The sequence below is a fragment of the Accipiter gentilis genome, chromosome 31, assembly GCF_929443795.1.
Source record: "Accipiter gentilis chromosome 31, bAccGen1.1, whole genome shotgun sequence".
Taxonomy (NCBI): Eukaryota; Metazoa; Chordata; class Aves; order Accipitriformes; family Accipitridae; genus Astur; species Astur gentilis.
In genome coordinates this window covers 10,754,804-10,774,441 of record NC_064910.1, presented here as the reverse complement: position 1 = coordinate 10,774,441, position 19,638 = coordinate 10,754,804, and the positions used below count along the sequence as shown (strand labels likewise).

General features: G+C 39.3%; 1 protein-coding gene across 3 annotated transcripts in view; it reads left to right on the top strand.

The window, feature by feature from the left end:
- Positions 1-19,638, top strand: part of CYFIP1 (cytoplasmic FMR1 interacting protein 1) — a 79,982-nt gene that overhangs the window by 18,986 nt on the left and 41,358 nt on the right. The window contains exons 4-20 of one of the 3 annotated variants that reach the window (XM_049834048.1): positions 961-1,038; positions 2,272-2,373; positions 3,593-3,774; positions 5,117-5,213; positions 5,354-5,482; positions 6,773-6,877; positions 7,039-7,130; positions 8,359-8,476; positions 9,121-9,243; positions 12,807-12,932; positions 13,214-13,380; positions 14,774-14,921; positions 16,346-16,493; positions 18,184-18,340; positions 18,908-19,004; positions 19,357-19,433; positions 19,527-19,635. In XM_049834048.1, coding sequence (XP_049690005.1) covers positions 961-1,038; positions 2,272-2,373; positions 3,593-3,774; positions 5,117-5,213; positions 5,354-5,482; positions 6,773-6,877; positions 7,039-7,130; positions 8,359-8,476; positions 9,121-9,243; positions 12,807-12,932; positions 13,214-13,380; positions 14,774-14,921; positions 16,346-16,493; positions 18,184-18,340; positions 18,908-19,004; positions 19,357-19,433; positions 19,527-19,635 — 2,055 coding nt within the window. Of the gene's footprint in view, positions 1-960; positions 1,039-2,271; positions 2,374-3,592; positions 3,775-5,116; positions 5,214-5,353; positions 5,483-6,772; positions 6,878-7,038; positions 7,131-8,358; positions 8,477-9,120; positions 9,244-12,806; positions 12,933-13,213; positions 13,381-14,773; positions 14,922-14,956; positions 16,494-16,797; positions 16,952-18,183; positions 18,341-18,907; positions 19,005-19,356; positions 19,434-19,526; positions 19,636-19,638 lie in introns of those variants that run through there. The other 2 variants (XM_049834047.1, XM_049834049.1) reach the window with 2 other exon arrangements.

Sequence of the window (19,638 nt, the reverse complement as noted above, 5' to 3'; positions counted from 1 at the left end):
GTATTCTGTGGTTTTTAACAGTTCCACATTATAAGATAAGACTTCATGCTAGTAACTCCATCCATCTTTGCTGGTGGTGTTGCTGTTTTGGGATACAAATAAATTGCAGGCTGTGAATGCTGGTCTGTACTGAACTTGTCGTTACATGGCACTCCTGGAAAATGAGGAGTGATATGTTTTGTAATTCTAGAAGTCAATTCACAAACAGTGGAACGGGCAGGTTAAACACCTGATTACATGCTACTGAAAATTATGTGTATTTACACCAGTCTACTCTTAAAATTATCTGGCAACTCCTTAACCTGTTTTGATTGTTTGGATGTTGTGGGCCCTCTCCTTTGACATGTAAAAAAAAGGGTATTGCTCTGCATGTGCTGACTCTTTCAACCTGGACTATTCCACTTGCAGTACCTAACGTTAAAAAAAGAAAAACAATACCACCACCCCCTTTCGGATTAGCATTTTTATTTATAGATCACAGTGTCTTTAGTTTTGGGGAAGAAACAACAACACAAAAACCAATCTGATCTGGGAAGATAATAATTTTTTGTCATTGGGTAGGCATATTTGCTGCAGTTGTTGATTAGTGATCTAGTGGGTGTTTGTTGGCTTACATGGTTTTAAGAGGATGATGTGAATTGTCTCAGAAATAGTTTGGGTGCTAAAACACATGACTGAGAATAAATGAAATTATTTTTTTAGCTGTTGGTTTATAGCCAAGCTGGACCTCAGGAGCTGGTCAGCTCTAATACATGTAATATGCCAGCTGAGCGTATGAATTATGGTAATATTATTTTACATACATACAGTTGATGTATCATTCAGCTTGCAATATATTTGTGTTTGTACATATACATTCCTCATAGGTTTGTTTGGACAAGGTTTTGGAATGATGGAAGACAAGTGGATTTAACCCTTTTGTATTACAATGCCTAATTATGCTGAATGTCTTTCTTACAGAATGAAATGCTAGAAGAGGGTCAGGAATATGCAGTCATGTTATACACATGGAGAAGCTGCTCAAGAGCCATTCCTCAGGTAAAGGATGAAAATTAAACTGTCATGCGTCATGTGAACTTCTGTCTTGTTTTGGTGTGGAGTTGCACGGATATAGCTTTATCAAGGAGCTATGAAATGTAGTCTACTTTGACTCATGAATAGGCAAGCTGGGCATGCCATACTGTCTTTTAGCACTTGGGGACCAGTTGGTGTGTCTTTTTCCTCCGCCCTTCTTTTCCTCCGCCCTTCTTTTCCTCCGCCCTTCTTTTCCTCCGCCCTTCTTTTCCTCCGCCCTTCTTTTCCTCCGCCCTTCTTTTCCTCCGCCCTTCTTTTCCTCCGCCCTTCTTTTCCTCCGCCCTTCTTTTCCTCCGCCCTTCTTTTCCTCCTGAGGTATAGCAATACCTCATGGAGTTTGTGTTAATCTTACTGATTGGTTCAAGAGTAGTATAGGGGTAATGTGCTCTAGAAGCAAAATTTTTGATTGTCAGATATGTTTGAGGTCAAAATTTAATTAATTTCTTTCAAGAGAATGGACACCTCCCCCAGCTTAACACTTAAGTTCAAAGCAGGTTTAACAGGTGGCATAGCATGTAATAATTACAATTCAGGTTAAACATTTAAGTTTCTAGACATCCTACATAGTAATTTTCTGAATGTCAGAGCTACACAGTGTTTTATTGATCTGTATACAAAAGTAAACCCCTATGAATAGATGAGAAGTCCATAGGCAGCCTCAAGTGTCTTGGAATGTTTGTAGAGGGATGGGGTGGGAAAAATGTAGAGATGCATCAGAAAATGGAACAAAATTATAACCATGAGCTGACACCTGCCTGCTTTATAAGGAGTCTGTAATTTAATTATTTTTGTACTGAAATGCAAGGAAGGTTTATCCTGTGGTTTAAATATTTAGAGTGGAAATCAGGTAATCTGTTTTTATTTCTGGTTTTGCCCCTATTTTAGTGCATGACTTTCAGCAAGTGGCTTAATAATGTGGTAGGAATATTGTCCTAACCATACAGAGGTGTTTGAAAACTAAATTATTTGCTGTGAGGTAATACAGAGAAAAATCTTAGATTTTTTTTTTTTTTTAAACACACACAGTTCAGTTAATCTTAGAAGACTAGCATAAAATTACCCAAACTGGCAATTTATGCCTGAATTTTGTCACTTTAGGATGATAATACGTCTTCGCAAGTTGCCATTGGGGTTATTAGTTTCTGAAGCTTTATGAGCAAAAGTTCCAAGTGTAATGATCTCTTTAATTGTCCTCAGGTCAAGTGCAACGAGCAGCCTAACAGAGTAGAAATTTATGAGAAAACTGTAGAAGTTCTGGAGCCAGAAGTCACAAAACTGATGAATTTTATGTATTTTCAGGTAAAAGGAATGGAAACAAAATTTGTCAGTAGGATTGTATTCTCATATTCCTATTTTGTATACTTGATCTTGTGTGCTCAGATACTGAACCTAGTCATTATACTTTGAAACCCCCACCCCCCATATTGTCTCACAGAGGGGCAGAATTTCTAACGCCTATCTTGGAAACTTCAGGCTATCTATTTCCATTAAGACTTTCAGCATAAAATCAAAGGTAATTGCATATGGTCCCCACACAGCACGTGGGGACAGTTCTGGCACTAGGAAGAAAGGAAGTAGAAATATAATATGTTTCACATGTATACATAAAAGCATCTTGGCACAGAAACCATTTGTTGGGAAGCGAGGGATCCACAAGTCTGGACACCAGAGCAGCAGGTGCAAGTTTGCTATGGAAATTCATAGTTGAGGCGAGCTAACCCAGTTGTTGTGACCTGCCAGCCACCCGAGCTACATGGGTGCTGGAGAATAGCAGTCTGTCTCGCTTTCTCCTCCCGTGCTGGAAGGTTGCCATCTGGTTCAATGGACTGAGGATGTTTCCAGGCATTATTTGGAGGGAGCCAGAGCAGCTAGAGCCTGCGAGCCCTGGAGCACACAGGAAGAGGAGACTGAATGAAATGTAGTATTTCCTGTCGTCTTCCCCAACTGGCGGATCTTACTGGGTACAAACAATCTCCTTTCATTCAAAGAGATTAGTGCTCTAGAGTCAGAACAGATTCCTCTTTACATTCAAAGTCGCTGTCTTTTTTGGACTTGTAATCACCATCTCAAATGTCCCTGATGTGTACTTGGAAATAAGCCCTCAAATAAACATGTGCCAAGATGGTTTTGAGAGTTGGCATGTACAGTGTGTGGATTTCTTTTTGTTTTAAGGGAACATACCTATAATTTGCTTTTTAATGCATATACACTTCCTCACTAAAGAGTGTGAAATCGCTTTTTTCAAAGGGATTTTATGACTTTAATCTGCAAAGAACCTTGCCTCTTGTGCCAGACAGGCTCTGTGGCAAAAATCACTGGTGACACTTGTAGCATTCAGCAAGTCCACAGAGGTGGAGCTGAAAAGCCTGTGCTGACGCCTCGTTAGCCTTGCATGCTTTAAACATTTTTCTGCTTCAGTGGCGCTTTTCATTGGACCAGCCCCAGTTACGCAATGAAGCTTTTTTTCCTGGAAATGTCATGGCTTTTACTCCCTGTTTCTTCTTTTTTTCCCCATTAGAGAAATGCAATTGAACGATTTTGTGGGGAGGTGAGACGCTTGTGCCACGCAGAGAGGAGGAAGGACTTTGTGTCTGAAGCATATCTGATCACGCTGGGCAAATTCATCAACATGTTTGCGGTATTGGATGAGTTGAAAAATATGAAGTGCAGTGTGAAGAACGACCATTCAGCCTACAAGCGGTAAGTGGCAAGGAGCGACAGGACCCGGGTTTCTGCTGCCAGGATAGAGGCCTCCCACGAGATGGCAGCAGTTGCTCTTTTTCTGACAGCTTTCTCTTCAAAAGTAGTCCCTTCGTGTGTGGGACAGGTTGGGATGCATTGACTGTAGTTAGGCAGTTGAGTAAATCTATTTTCTTTATGCTGTTCTTCCAGCAGCAAAAGGTTCTTCTGCCTTTTAATGCCAAGCTGTCAAGTACTTCTGTCTTGGTGTATGCTAAACATAGTTAATGTACTTTGCTTAGTAAAGCTTTTCTTCTTAAGTTTGAGAGGAAACTGGCTTTCTGGTTGCTTGTGCCACTCCTAGTCTATCCTATCCTAGGCATCCACTTTTGACATTTGTAGCTGAGAGTTTTTACACTTGTTCTTAAGACATTTCAGCTTTGCTATTTGAGTTTGTCGTGACCACAGATGCAGCAGGGAGGGGACTTTTCTGCTTGAGCTGCCAGATGGTATCGGGTTATCTTTTGTCAAACACAGTGGTGAGAACAGCAAGGGAAGACAGTCTTTATGCCAGCTGTAGCATCTGTGATCTTTCATAAAGAAAACTATTCAGGCAATGACTAGCCAATTTTATCTATGCTGCTTCCACTTACATGAGATTTAATTTCTACCTCTACCAGTAGTTGCCTTTTGTAGTTGTTGTTGTGCCTGGAGATCTCTTGAATTTATTTGGCTTGCAATTTTTTCTTTGGATGCGTGTTTCTGGAGGACAAACTCTATTTTCTGGAAGGCTGACTTTTCCTGGATTGTTGCGTGGCTTGGGTCTGTAGAGCCATCGCTGCCCTCATGAGTTGACGGATACACCCAATGGTTTTTGGGTTGGGTCAGATTGGGTCTTTTAACTAGGGTGCAGTGGGGGATTTGGGATTAGAAAACAGTTCATTTGGGATAAATTAAGGCCATATCTCTCTTATAGTGAACTTTCACCTTTCTTTTCAGCTCTTTTCCTAAAAAGCCTTCCCTTTATCTTTCATGAAACAGGCTCTTGACACAGATTTGTTGAGTCCATAGCCTGTGTTTGGATAACTCACGTTTATAAAGCTGTGGCAAAAAAGTACTGACTGTGTCTGCCAAGTTCTCTTTCTGCTTGATTCAGGAGTTTGGAGGTGGGAGATGCACTGAGGTTGACAATCCTGTACGAGCAGTGAATGATACGCCATGGTACTGGCACTTAAAGATCTGCTGACAGCTTAGAGTTCCCCTGGCAGATTTGGGGATGAGTGTGTTTCTGTTGAGAGGGGACAGATTTGCTTACAGGCAGTCCTGCTGAAGAGAAATTCTGTTTTTTCTTCTGTTTTCAAAGAGCCGCTCAGTTCCTGCGGAAAATGGCAGATCCTCAGTCCATTCAAGAATCCCAGAACCTCTCCATGTTCCTTGCCAACCACAACAAGATAACACAAGTAAGCTTTAATTGTCTTTTTGCAAAGTACCCAATGCTTTACAAAACTATTAAAATAAAACTGTTCCAGGTTGGTAGTAACTGTTGATGCCCAGGGAATATAACTACTTGACTAATACCTTTTTTGTCTTTTTTTTCCAGTCTTTACAGCAGCAGTTGGAGGTGATTGTGGGCTATGAAGAGCTGCTTGCAGATATTGTGAATTTGTGTGTGGACTACTATGAAAACAAAATGTATCTAACGCCCAGTGAAAAACACATGCTTTTGAAAGTAGGTTTCTTTTTGGTACAAAATTAAAAAATACTGGTTGAGGCAGGACACAGATATTTGAATTCCTGTTTATTTCTTTTTTAATTGAACCAAACTAACCAAATAACTCAAATGATTCCTTTTTTCTTTTTTTTTCCACTCTCCATTGTCTTTTTATTTTATTACATGCTAAATCTGTGTAGAAACTTTCTAATCCATTTTTGTTTGTCAGAAATTGAAGTTGACACAATTGAACTGCAGCCTTTTTAGGAAACCAATTCCATGGAATTGTGTTTCTATGAAGTATAATGACAACAGAAAGGAACGACTATGTTTTATTTCAGACATGTGGCAAGTTTGTATAAAAGGCTTTTGGAGGTATCAAAGTGGTTTTGGTGTATCAAAGATTTCAGGGAAGAAGCAGCTTAAAATTAGGGTTAGTAAGTAGATAAGTTTACTTAGCTGGAATATGTACATGTAATAAGAGGCTGCTGGGCAACGTGAAGTGTGGTTGACATTATCAGCTGCATATCTCGCAGTGGAAAAAAAGGTATAGAGTAAGAACTGAAAATTTGCCTCATGACAAATATTTTGAGTCCCTTCAGTGTTTAACTTCTGAAGAGCTCTGTTTATTAGGACCAAACTGAAGCATCATGAAACAATACATGAATTCTAGAACATTTACATTCTGTCTGTAGGGATGTGCAACGTGTCTTTCATATTTAGGCCTTTTGTTTGGTAAAAGTATGCTTAGAACACATTAAGTTGTTGATGCTCAGCTCTTCTTATTATAAATACTGAATTATAACATAATGAATAACTTGGACAAAATGTAATTAGATATTTTTTGGATGCTTCTGAGCTCTTGAGTGTATAATTCAGAGATGTGCTGAAAGCCATAAAAAGCAATAGCTCAGAGATGTTAGATCTAAATTTCTGTAACAGATCAGTTTGCATATACAGAATTTTAATAAAATGGAAGTGGGAAAAAAAACCTGCCTAAAAATAGACAGACTCTAGTTTCGGTGAGATTTTTTTGTATGCTAAACCTTGATACAAACAAGTAGCATCTTTTAAGGATAACTTGTCAAGCTAATGTTAATGTAAAAACTACTAATATACATATAATAAAAGAATACCACAGAAATGTATGTGTTTGAAAATATATTCTGTTTGATGGACAGTGGGTGTTTCAGGTCTGTGTTTTTAAAGTATTACTTTTTTTTTAATGATATGAAGAATGGTCTTACTGCAGCAGGTTTTTATCTTTGAGGTCCTTTTGCGGAGAGGTTTGGTTTTTTTCTTTTACAGGTTATGGGCTTTGGATTGTACCTGATGGATGGAAGTGTCAGTAACATCTATAAGCTGGATGCAAAGAAAAGGATAAATTTAGCCAAGATAGACAAGTTCTTTAAGGTTGGTTAAGCGATTTGGTTAAGTGTTTCTTAATACGTGATTATAAAGGTAATTCCCCTCATTTTAAATATATAGGACTTTCATATGGATAAATAATGGTTTCCTTTCACTAAGTTTTGTGTTTAATAATTTATCTAATCTGATTTATTCCCTGTGTACAGCAGTTGCAGGTTGTCCCACTGTTTGGTGACATGCAGATTGAACTTGCAAGATACATTAAGACCAGTGCCCATTATGAGGAAAATAAATCCAGGTAAGGAGGAGAAGAAGACAGAGGGGAGCATCTGGGCTGGGGAAAGTCAGACCCTTGGAGTGTATTTTCATAATTACCCATTAGTCTGTGGCTCTGTGGTAATTAGTAGGATTTTTGCCTTGGTCTATTTTTTGGTGTGGGTATTTTACTATTAATGTACTTCATGTAATAAGTACAGCTAAAGGAACAGGTTGTTTAAAGACCTTTGTATGCTACTGAGCTCATTCTTGCATCCTAGACGTTTCTTATCAGCTGGGTTGGAGGAAATGAATTTTATCTTACACTAATTTTATTTTTATTTTTTCCTTTAAATATGAAACTTTCTTTAAAAGAAATGAAGGATTTTACTAAGCAAGGTGAGCAGTAGTAGTGCATGGGTAAATAGGCATGTATATATTGTATACGGAGCAGCAACTTAGCTTGTCTCCCCCCTCTTTTTTTTTTTTTCTTTTTTTTTTTGCTAGGTGTGCAGCACAGCAAAATGGCTGGAAAATGCAGCCAGTTTTTACATAGATGGTTCCATGGTTTATGGTTATTGCTTTGTTTTAGCGAACGTTTCTGTGCTCCTCCAAGACCTTCCCTCCATGCAGTTATGTGAATTTAGAATGTAGTGCTTTGCATTTTAATTCCTGCAGAAAAAACACATAACCTGCATGTAATTGCTAAGAGAAAAAATCAGCAGTGGGCCTACTGAGCTACTAAAAATATGAGGCTACTTAACATGACATTCTGGGTAGCATGTCTTTTGTGTCCCTCTTGATAACATGTTGATAGTATTTAATAAGGACTTTTTTTTTATAGTTGGGAGCATACTGTAGGGTTTTCATATTTAAACAAGAATAATGAAAAACAGTCTGAAGGTAGCTAGATGTCTCTTACAGCCTTACTTCTTCCCTGCCTTTCAGTACTTTTCGGTTCTGTCCCTAAGTGTTTGCTCCTGAAGAGAAATGCTGGTTTGTATTTCATAGCAGCAGCCTTTAAAAAACATACAGAAAAGAAAAGAAAAAAAATTTCTCTTAAGACTTGGAAGAAGTGCTGTTTAAACTCAGAAGGGCAATCCGTCACTAATGGGTTGTACAGGGTCAGAGGTAGAGGTGTGAGGAGTGGAGAGGCCTCAAAGGAAGATTATTTTTTAAAAGTCATGCATTGTGATTCTTTCTTTGCAGTATCAGTTGTACTATTTATTGCCTAAACTGATTTAGGTGGGGGTTTTTGTCGTCTGAAACAGATGGACATGCACGTCTTCCAGCAGCAGTCCCCAATACAATATATGTGAGCAGATGATCCAAATCAGAGAAGACCATATGCGTTTCATATCAGAACTGGCTCGTTACAGCAACAGTGAGGTGTGTGGGATTAAAGCTATTCATGCAAATTTCACATCACTGATTAACAGTTTCTGTTAAATATCTGAAGAGTGGGTAAACCTCAGGCTAGGTAAATGACAAAGCTCTATCATCTGAACCAAGAAAAGCTGGCTGCAGGGCTAGTACCCAGTCTCTGCGTGATATTTACACTATTTAAATTTAAATAATAATGATATATCATACAAACTGCAGTATTCTTCTGCTTATATCTATCTATGTAGGATATATATCCTAGAACTTTTGGCATGTCTCTTTTGGAATAGGTTGTCTAGCCCTTACTCCAAATGAGTGCTCATAGCAGTTTAAATGAGACTAAAAGAAAAGAAATGCACATGTATACATGTACAGAACCTATAACATATATATAATATATCTAATTAGTGTCTTGAATTCATCTGCAACAATATTTTGGTGATGAGTGGTTTCTATCACTTGACCAAAATCTGTGACGTTTAACTATGTAAGTCTCTAGAAGAAAAAGCTGATATTAATGCAGGTGTTGGTACATGATGCTGTTTCAATGCTTTAAAAGAAATCTATGTAGAAATTTGGCTATGGATGCTGGATACAGCATGTTCTGATGTGGGTTTGGGTTTTTTTGTTGTTGTTTAATAATGTTTTAGGTGGTGACTGGATCTGGTAGACAGGAAGCTCAAAAAACAGATGCAGAGTATCGGAAGCTCTTTGATCTGTCTCTCCAAGGCCTGCAGCTTCTCTCCCAGTGGAGTGCACATGTCATGGAAGTGGTATGTTATCCAGGGAGTAAAACCAGATGAAAAAGCAGCAGCTTGGTGAGGTTGGACAGGCTTTGCTTTAATGGAATGAAAATCTGTCTTGTGTTTTGTTCCCTTAATTCTCCTCTTCCTTCTTCCTTCACTCCTTTTCTCCTCCTGCTCCAAAACACATTTTCAGAGGAAGACACATGAAGTTCTCAGAGGCTAGGAGTAATGCTGCTGCTTTGAAGATCCAGTAGCACGTACAATCTCATACAGTCAATCTCATACAGTACATTCAACTTGTTATATTTAATGGGTAGGTGATCATTTGTGAGCCTTGACTAGATGTTTTTGCATTTGTGGTGGGTTGACCCTGGCTAGATGCCAGGTGCCCACCAAAGCTGCTCTATCACTCTCCCCCTCAGCTAGGCAAGTGAGAGAAAATATAACAAAGGGCTTGTGGGTCAAGATAAGGACAGGGAGAGATCACTCAACCAATTACCATCACAGGTAAACCAGACTCAACTTAGGGGAAATTAACTTAATTTATTGCCAATCAAACCAGAGTAGGGTAATGAGAAATAAAACCAAATCTTAAAACACCTTCTCCTCACCCCTCCCTTCTTCCCAGGCACAGCTTCACTCCTGGATTCTCTACCTACCCCCACAGCGGCACAGGGGGATGGGGAATGGGGGTTACAATCAGTTCATCACGTGTTGTCTCTGCTTCCTCATCCTCCTCAGGGGCAGGACTCCTCACACTCTTCCCCTACTCCTGTGTGGGGTCCCTCCCACAGGAGACAGTTCTCCACGATCTTCTCCAAGGTGTGAATCCTTCCTACAGGCTGCAGTTCTTCACAAACTGCTCCAGTGTGGGTCACTTCCACGGGCTGCAGTCCCTCAGGCCCAGACTGTTCCAGCGTGGGCTCCTCTCTCCACAGATCTGCAGGTCCTTCCAGGAGCCTGCTCCAGCACAGGCTTCCCACAGGGTCACAGCCTCCTTCGGGCATCCCCCCGCTCAGGCGTGGGGTCCCCCCCAGACTGCAGGTGGAGATCTGCTCCCCCGTGGACCTCCCTGGGCTGCAGGGGGACAGCCTGCCTCATCAGGGTCTTCCCCACGGGCTGCAGGGGAATCTCTGCTCCAGTGCCTGGAGCACCTTCTCCCCCTCCTTCTGCACTGACCTTGGCGTCCGCAGGCTTGTTTCTCTTACATGTTCTCACTCCTCTCTCCGGCTGCAGTTTCTGTCCCCACCACAACTTTTTTTCCTTCTTAAATCTGTTATCCCTGAGGTGCTACCACCGTTGCTGACGGGCTCGGCCTTGGCCAGCAGCGGGTCCATCTTGGAGCCGGCTGGCATTGGCTCTGTCAGACACAGGGGAAGTTTCTAGCAGCTTCTCACTGAAGTCACCCCTGCAGCCCCACCCCCACTACCAAAACCTTGCCACACAAATCTAATACGTTGTTGCTCTTGATATGTACATTTTGTAGACTAAGACTTCATTATTTTCCTCTAAAAGTTGTTTAAAATTATATTCTGTTAGAAATAGCCATACCAACATGCAGTCAAACAGGAGGTGATAGAACAGCTTCAACTAGCTATGTTTAGACATCTTCACTTAGTAAATTGAAGCATGTAAGGTCTTAACCAAAGACACAAAAATGGATGGAAAGGCTCCTATTTGCTTTAGATTAGGCTTTTAGTCAAAAGGAAAGTAAATGTGGGGAATGGAAAAATTGAGAGGAGATGAGGGAGGGGAGATAAAGAACCTGTAGAGTTATTTCTCTGTATTTTAATAATTTATTTTAAAAACAGATGCCAGTTAGAAAAGTGACTGTGTTTTTTCCAGTAAGAAACTGCTTAAGGCAGAAATTGAAGAGGAGGATGCAGGAGTCCTTTTTATGCTGCAGACACTTAGATAAAAGCTGCATGTCTTACCTGCACCAAAGCATGTTCTAGGAAGGGTTGAAACAGATGACATATTGTATGAGAGAAGCCGGACTTGCTCCTCCTCTGCCTCTGATGTCTGAGGGATCATCAAGCCATTTGCACTACGTGAATCCAGTACGGTCACAGTGGGCATAGCTAGAGACCCAGTTTTCTTTCTCTTCTGTATTTTTGACTACCTCTTTTAAAAGCCAGTCATGCTTTTTTCTGTATTATCCTATTTTTAAATCAACAGTGTATTTTATGGTGAAAATCTTGTTCTCCTTTTCTCCTTCTTAAGAGAAGTTTCTGTCATCTGTTTCTGGCCTCTTCAACTCCCAGACTTGATGCCTTTACTTCTGTCATTGTAAGTTGCTACATTCAGGCTCTCTCTTCACAGTGACTATCTTCCTATTTTATTATATCTCTGTAGAAATTCTCTTGTTCTTAGATCTGTTTTATCCTCCCAGTTCCAGAACAAACTTTATCTGAGGACCACAGCAGGGTTTTTTTGCCTATTATCACTGCTTTTCTTTGTCTTTCTGATTTGTATGGATTCCCTTAAGCACTTCTCATGTGAGTTTCTGTTCACCTTCTCCCTGCCTTCCTACTGAGAATTTATTCTGATCTGGAGTATTCTACTTACTTACCTGTCTTCTGCATTCACTTGGTATCCATGTTCCTTATTACCTGCATCATGTTCAGATAAAAAGTTTCAGCATATATTTGATGTCCAACTTAACCCTGTCAACTTAATGCCCCCAAAATGCTTCATCTTTGTTTAATAATTTCCCCAGTGTCCTCTTTGTAGCACGTAGGTTGCAGGGTGTGATGTTGTTCTTTGCTGTAGGTAAATTGGTGCAAATATTGATCCATTATAGTATGCAAATATATATTGCTCTGCAATCTAACACTTATGTAAAGACAATATCAGCCAGACCTTACTATTCGCTGAACACAAACTGTGGGAAAATTGTACTTAAATGTGACTAGGATTTTTCGCTAGATGTACCCTGATGGATACTAGATCAGCCTGACACTGCTCAGGAACATTTTGACCTGTGTTTGCAGTGACTGAAAAGGCAGTATTTAAGAGAAATGCATGCTGTGCAGATGATACTGTCACAGATAATACAGCTATTTCCACACCTTTAAGCCTAGTAAACATTTAAAAAGCCCCACCCCAAAACCATGTAGTTTTCCAGTTGTCTTTTGAATTCTAAATGTGAATATTTGGCCAAGTTGGAAGCTTCTCTTTTTGTGTGTGGGTGATGGATTTTTTCGTTATGCTCTGAGGTCTGTCTGTGTTTCTCATGCTTCAAGTGGAGAAGAAACTAATGCCTACACTAGCATTTGCTGAGTAAAAAATACCCTGAAGTGCATTAACTGCTGAGTGTGAATTGCATTTTTTGAACTAATACAGGATCGCTGGCTTTCAAGAAAATTTTTTAGGCAGATTATTGTTTGGCATTTCCACTAGATAGTCGTTTCAGAATTTATGCAAGTTTTGAGAATGGTACCAAATACCATTTTTCAGATATTCTTGAAAACACTGGAGTATTTCTTAAAGCATGTTATTTGTGTCCACCTATGTTTTGTGTTTCTCAGGCCTTTTCATCCCCCCCCCCCCCCATCTTTTTTCTCCATATTCTGCTGTGTGAACTGCAGTATTCGTGGAAGCTGGTACACCCAACTGACAAATATTCTAATAAAGATTGTCCTGACAATGCAGAAGAGTATGAAAGAGCAACAAGATACAATTATACTAGTGAGGAGAAGTTTGCTTTGGTTGAGGTAAGATAAATCTTTTTTTTACAGAGATTTTCCAAAGATTAATTCTATACAAAGGAGAACATTCTTTATAAGCATTTTCTATACCCAGTGCAAAAAGACAGCATGCCCTGTGTTGACTCTGAAAGAGCATGTTTTCCTTTATTCAATATGTAGGAGGAGCACAGGAAAACTATCCTTTATCTTTTGTAACCTCCTCTTTTCTCATTTTCTGTATTTAAAAAAGGGCTTTTTGAGCAATTATACAAACAAAATAAGAAAAATACACACTTTTTTTTTTGCAGGTGATTGCCATGATCAAAGGTCTTCAGGTGCTGATGGGAAGGATGGAAAGTGTTTTCAATCATGCCATTCGCCATACCATTTATGCAGCTCTTCAGGACTTTGCCCAGGTCACACTTAGAGAGCCGTTAAGACAAGCCATTAAAAAGAAGAAAAATGTCATTCAGAGGTAGCATTCTTGTTTTCCTCTTCTCCTATATTATTTCCCCCAAATCTTACTAAATTTGTTGCAGAATTGCACAGCTGTTAAATTTTGCCTCTTTTAGTCTGTACTCCCCTACTAGCCTGTCTGGTATTCAAAGTTAGCTTGGTTGAATATGTACTGGAAGTTGAAGAAGTCTGAAGTCAAAAATAAATGGCTGCCAACATGGCTATGGTAAGAGTCCAGGCTGCCTTGAGCCACTTAGGACTACTGCAGGAAGTCTTTTGTCCCCTGTAGTTTATTTTTATTTTAGGGAAAGGTAAGTACTGTAATATTTCAGGCAAGACTGGTATTTTTATTTTGAAGAAAGATGTTACTGTCTACCTTCCTTATGATTCCAGTGTTTCCTCTGCTTGTGTCTCATATCTACATCCCACCCCATAGTCTTAATCTCTGCCCTCTTAGCATCCTGCCTTCTTTCTCAGCTTCTGCTGGTTTTGGCTTATTAGCCTTACATTTCTCTTCCAAGTGCTCCATCTGCCCGCACCGATTGGTGGCATTGCCTGATGTTATTTTTTTGTCCCTAACTGTTTGCTTTTAATCTTGACTCGTTTTCCATTTGTTTACTCCCACATTTCATTGCAAAGCTCTAGAGGTGAAAGTGTTTGGTTAATTAGGCCATTGCTAAATGGTCTGCCTGCCACAAAAGTACCATCATAAGCTAAAAAAACCCAAACTACTTCAAATTATCAAGTTTGCAGGGAGAGTCTTTTTGTCCCAGGGACTTCCATGAAATAGAGAAGTATTACTTCTATTACTTACCTGCTCAGATTTGGGAGGAGGCATTTGATTGATCGTTCAGCAAGCCATAGGATATGGCTGCCTGTGTTTCTGACAAGTATCTGAAGTCCAGTTCAGTATTTGGAGTTGGAAGTATGGAGCTGTTTGTATAAATTCCAGCTGAATTCTGGAGTTCTGCTGGAAACAGGAATTCTGCTACTTCATTTCAAGCCAGAATTGTCTCTCTTTAGTTTGGTTAATCTGCTTTGCTTTGATTGAATAATCTGCTTTTTGTGGGTTTGGAGAACAAAATAGCTTGATGTGCTTGCTAAGGATGCCAGAGGTGAATTCTTGACAACTGACTTTTGTCTCTGGTGTACCAGTTTCAGAGGTGAGCTTTCTTCTGACAGAGAAGGGCTCTGGACTATCCTTTTTGAAAACAGCATGGAGCAATTATTTTGCGGATGTGGCATTCTTGAAGTTGTTGGTGAAATAGTTTGCGGTTGCTCTGAGTTACCCTGAGCTCCTGAATGCTGTTGCAAAGTTTCTGTGCTTGTGGAAGAGTGCTTAAAAAAAGTAAAATGTTCTCATCAGTGCATTTGGATGCGTACCAGTCTGAAGTATTGTGAATTGTGTTCAGTGTTTTGCAGGCTATCAGAAAGACAGTCTGTGACTGGGAAGCGGGTCATGAGCCGTTCAATGACCCAGCTCTAAGGGGAGAGAAGGACCCTAAAAGTGGTTTTGACATCAAAGTCCCAAGGCGTGCAGTGGGACCCTCCAGCACTCAGGTATTTTCCTGTCTGGTGGTTGTGATATCTGCCAACAATTATTGCATGAAATGTTTTCTCTCTAGCCTGAACTATTTAAAAAATTGCAGGTTTGGGGTTTTTTATAATGTGAAAAATCTACTCTGATTAGATTTATATTTACAAAATTATATATACTTAACCAAAATCCTCTGTCTGGGTTGCTGTCACTTTCTACTCTGACACGTAATATTTCCAAGCATTCAATCTCTTTAATTTGACTTGCTGGGAAGAAATATATTCTTATTGGGCTCTTAATGTTTTTTAAATAATAATTTTGAACTATTTGAATTGTTTCTTGACTGACTCCCATCTCTCGGATAGCTGGTGGATTTATTTTTTTTAAATTCCATTATTCAACAGTTGTCTATGTAGTTTTAAAATATGTTTAAAATATAAATGTTTGCCTGTAAAATGTGGGAGAGTATTTGACTTCTGAGAAGATCCCTCTTACTGTTCAGTAATGAATGATAAAACTGCTCCCTAAAATCTATCTAATCTGCTGCTGCCATTCAAACAAGAGGTATTTCAAGTGTGTTTTCTGTGGTAGTCACTGAAATCCCGTGCCTAGATGCTCGTTCTAGTTACCTCCACATAATTCTCTTTTTTATTTTCTTTGTGGGTTTGTTTGGAGGGTGTATGGTCTGGTATTCATAACTCATCTGAGAAAATGAGGTACTGAGCACTTTGGGTGAAAAACTGAAGGCAACTGTGGTTTGTAAAGACATTCTTTTAATACCTAAAATCTGTGGGGAAGAGAGCATGTATGGATAATAATCTTGGGTAATAAAAAGTTGCTTAAATTGTGGTAAGATGGGTTTAATGAAGATTTTGGTTTGGGAATTGGAAAAAAATGTTTTGATTTCTAATTTTCTGGGAGGAAAAAAAAATTAAATATCACCACCAGTGTGCTTCTCCTGTGCTTGGTATGTTTAAGGGCTTTGTTTCACTGGCTGCAACAGGCTATTTAGAGTACACAGTTCTGTCTCCTTTTTCTGTTCTTGGGCTGGCACATTTGTCTGTCTCGGCTGACAGGAGGAAGGGAGGTCAAATACATTGATTTTTAGATGGGTTTTTCTCGGTTTCATGCAGTTCTAAAATGTTTGTGTATGAATTGGTAATACTTGGAAATCTTTGCAAAATCATTTGAGAAGCTAATGGCTCTCTCAGCATCCTCTGAAATGAATGGGAACTTTTCCCTTCGCTTGAGGGAGTACCGGATTGCAGTGATTATTCTGAATGAAGAAACCTTTCTGTATGTCCTCCTCTGCATGCTTACTGTGCTGCTTTTCATTTTTAACAAACTAACACATTTTCTCTGCTTCTGTTTCCCCTTCCTTATTTACCCATGTGTTTTTATTAACGGATTCTCTCTCCCCTGCCTGCCCCTGTCTGTTGGTTTTTAGCTCTACATGGTTCGCACTATGACAGAGTCCTTAAACTCTGCTGAGCTGTTGAAGCAGCTCAAGTCTCTGGGATTGGAAAAGCTATTGCATGTGACACACAAGTTTCTGAGGCAGTCCTACATCTATCCGCCTCTTTTAAACTTTGGTGGTAAGACATTACTTATTACTTTTACTTTTTGTGGTGATGTGAACTGTTCCACTGCAAATGGTCTGCTGCTAAGTGTCAGTGGAGGTCCCCTTGGCATGGGTAGGCATTTGTGCTGGTGCGTAGGCTAGCGTTGCATCTGTTCTTCTCGCCTGAAAGGCTTTTATCCACACAGTGCCAGTTTTCAATTTGAAGTGGAGCAGTCGCTTACTGATAGTAATTCTCAGTGTTGCTCAACTAATGTACCATGTGTATTTTCCTTTTTTCCCCCCCCTTTCCACCACAATTGTTTCCTTTAATGATACAGCTTTACATGGTGAGAACTATGTTAGAGTCCCTCATTGCTGACAAAAGTGGTTCCAAGAAAACCTTGAGAAGTAGCCTTGAGGGGCCCACCATATTGGACATAGAAAAATTCCATCGCGAGTCTTTCTTCTACACTCATTTGATAAATTTCAGTGGTAAGATATGTAGATGATCAGTGTCCAGCTTAGCATGTCCTAACACCTCTAACACGACCTGGAAAATGTTTCCGATTGCCTAAGTCAACTTACCTTTGGTTTATTTATCAAAAACCTTGGTCTGTCCAAACTTTTTCTGAGATGTGATATTCAGTACTGTGGTGGGATTTTTATTTTGACTTGTTATATATTTGTTTATAATGCGTCAAATTTCATATTGTTACCTCCCTTTTCTATTTTTTTAATGTACGTATTTATATAAACAAGGGACAGATAAGCCTATACACACTGAAATTTTAAAAAGGAAGTTGTTTTTGTGGTTTGGTTTTGGGGGATTTTTTGTTTTGTTTTTGTTTTAAGTACAGAGGAAAAAAATTCTCTGTTGTGGTAAATTTGATGTCATTTCACTACTCTTACTATTCAGTTAATTGTAATCGGAAACATGCTGTCCTAAAGAATTCACCTACTGACATTGAATGTATCTAGTCTTTGTCATCACCATGCTGTGTGTCTTTCATTTTTGTTTTGCTGCCGGACTCCTTTACCCTCAGAGAAGGGGGAGCCTGTTAATGTCAGTCATTATGCTACTGGGGAACAGCACTTCAAAAGGTCTTCAGAACACCTTAATGTAAAAAGTTCATTCCTGTTTTGGTTCTCAAGCCTTCTGCAAAAGAAGGCTTGTGCCAAGTGTTTTCTGGAGAGGTGGGAAGCACACCTCCATGCCCTTGACAGCAGCCTTGGAAATATTTTGTTTTAATCCCTCCTTCATGTGTTTGTCTGTCATCTCCTGCACATCTAATCAACAGGAACGTGTGGAGCAATTCAGTCTTCCAGAGGGAGAGATGGTACTGGTGGATCTGGTACAATTTTGTCTCCCTCACCTGCTGCTTCCCAAGTTCAGTATACAGCTTTCTCAGCCCCCAACTGAGAAGTTAAACTAGAAATCCCCCTTCACTGGTGTACATAGTTTTTCTGTTTAACTGGTAGTGTGGTCCACTTCCATGCTTTTTTGTGTAATAAGGCACTACTTTGCGGGCAAATGTGGAGTTCAAAACTCTTTGAAAAAGTCATGGGCTTTACATTTTGAATTTGATTTACGTATTTGGCCTAGATATAGCTCTAGAGACTCATGGCTGCTTTTTTTGTTTCACATTGCATCATCAGAATCACAGTTATATTGTTCCAGATGTATTTCTATAAGAAGTGTAATTCTTCCTTATTTATTCTGAAAGAAACCCTGCAGCAATGCTGTGATCTGTCCCAGCTGTGGTTCAGGGAATTCTTCTTAGAGCTGACCATGGGCAGAAGAATCCAGTTTCCCATTGAGATGTCCATGCCTTGGATTCTGACAGACCATATTCTGGAGACCAAAGAGGCATCAATGATGGAGTAAGACCTACTTGTGCTCTTCCACTGAATGATTATTCTTAATGATTGCCATTCCTTATTATAATGTTACTGCTTTTATTGGTTTTAACAAGCAGTCACTGAGAAGGTATTCTAAACATTTATAAAATTTTCCTCTTACATTTGCCAATTTCCAGATTCTCAAAGTTTTCTTTTTGAAGTAAATAATTGAAATACCAAACCTTTCATTTAAGTGTCATTGCACCAGCCAAATATGTTGTTCCCTGAGTGAGTTTCTCCTTACTCACTCCTCAAAGATGTCAAATATAATGCATAGAGGTAAAAGCATAGTTCCATTTTGATGGAAAGCTACATCTAGAAAACAAGTTTCAGACTGCAAGCTTATCTGTACAATTTCTTGAACGAACAAAAGACTTTCTTAAAGGAGAAATTGTGATACTTTATGTAAAAATTAAAACAAAAATTATCCTGTTTGCATGAACCACGCGTAGGTTACAATATTGACTGGCTTTCAATATCTTGACTGCACCATCCTAAAGAATCATAATTTCTATAAACATGTAACTCTTTTTATTCTTTTTCATTCAGGTATGTTCTTTATTCTTTGGACCTTTATAATGATAGTGCTCATTATGCACTTACTAAATTTAAGAAGCAGTTCCTCTATGATGAGATTGAGGCAGAGGTAAAGCAACTTTATCTACTAGAGAAAAATAGTCTGTACCTGAATGTGAAAATGATGCTAAAGGCCAAGACCTATTATAAGAGATTCAGAACAGTTGGAGATAATAAACAAGCTGAGAAGAAAGACCAGAAGATGGGTAACTGGTTGGGTAATATGTTGTGAGGAAGCCTTTAGGCCTGTGCAAATTGCCTCACGTTAATGCTGAAAACTGAATGTCATCTTCTCTTGTACTGGAAAACTTGGATGCGTTAACTTTCTTAATTATGTTTGATAAACAGTGGGAGGTCTTGGATAATCTCCCCTCTTTAAATTTTAAATATCTCTAAATGCACAAATTTTTTTTCTCCCCAAGGTAAACCTATGTTTTGACCAATTTGTCTACAAGCTGGCAGACCAAATATTTGCATATTACAAGGCAATGGCTGGCAGGTAGCTATTCTGGTAGTTAGAACTTTTATCCATGCATTTCTGCTCTGCTTTGCTGTCTAATATACTTTAAGCGTTTTCTTCCTTTCTTAATAGCCTGCTTCTGGAAAAACGATTACGTTCAGAATGCAAGAATCAGGGAGCAACCATTCAGTTGCTACAGTCCAACCGCTATGAGACACTGCTGAAACAGAGACATGTCCAAGTG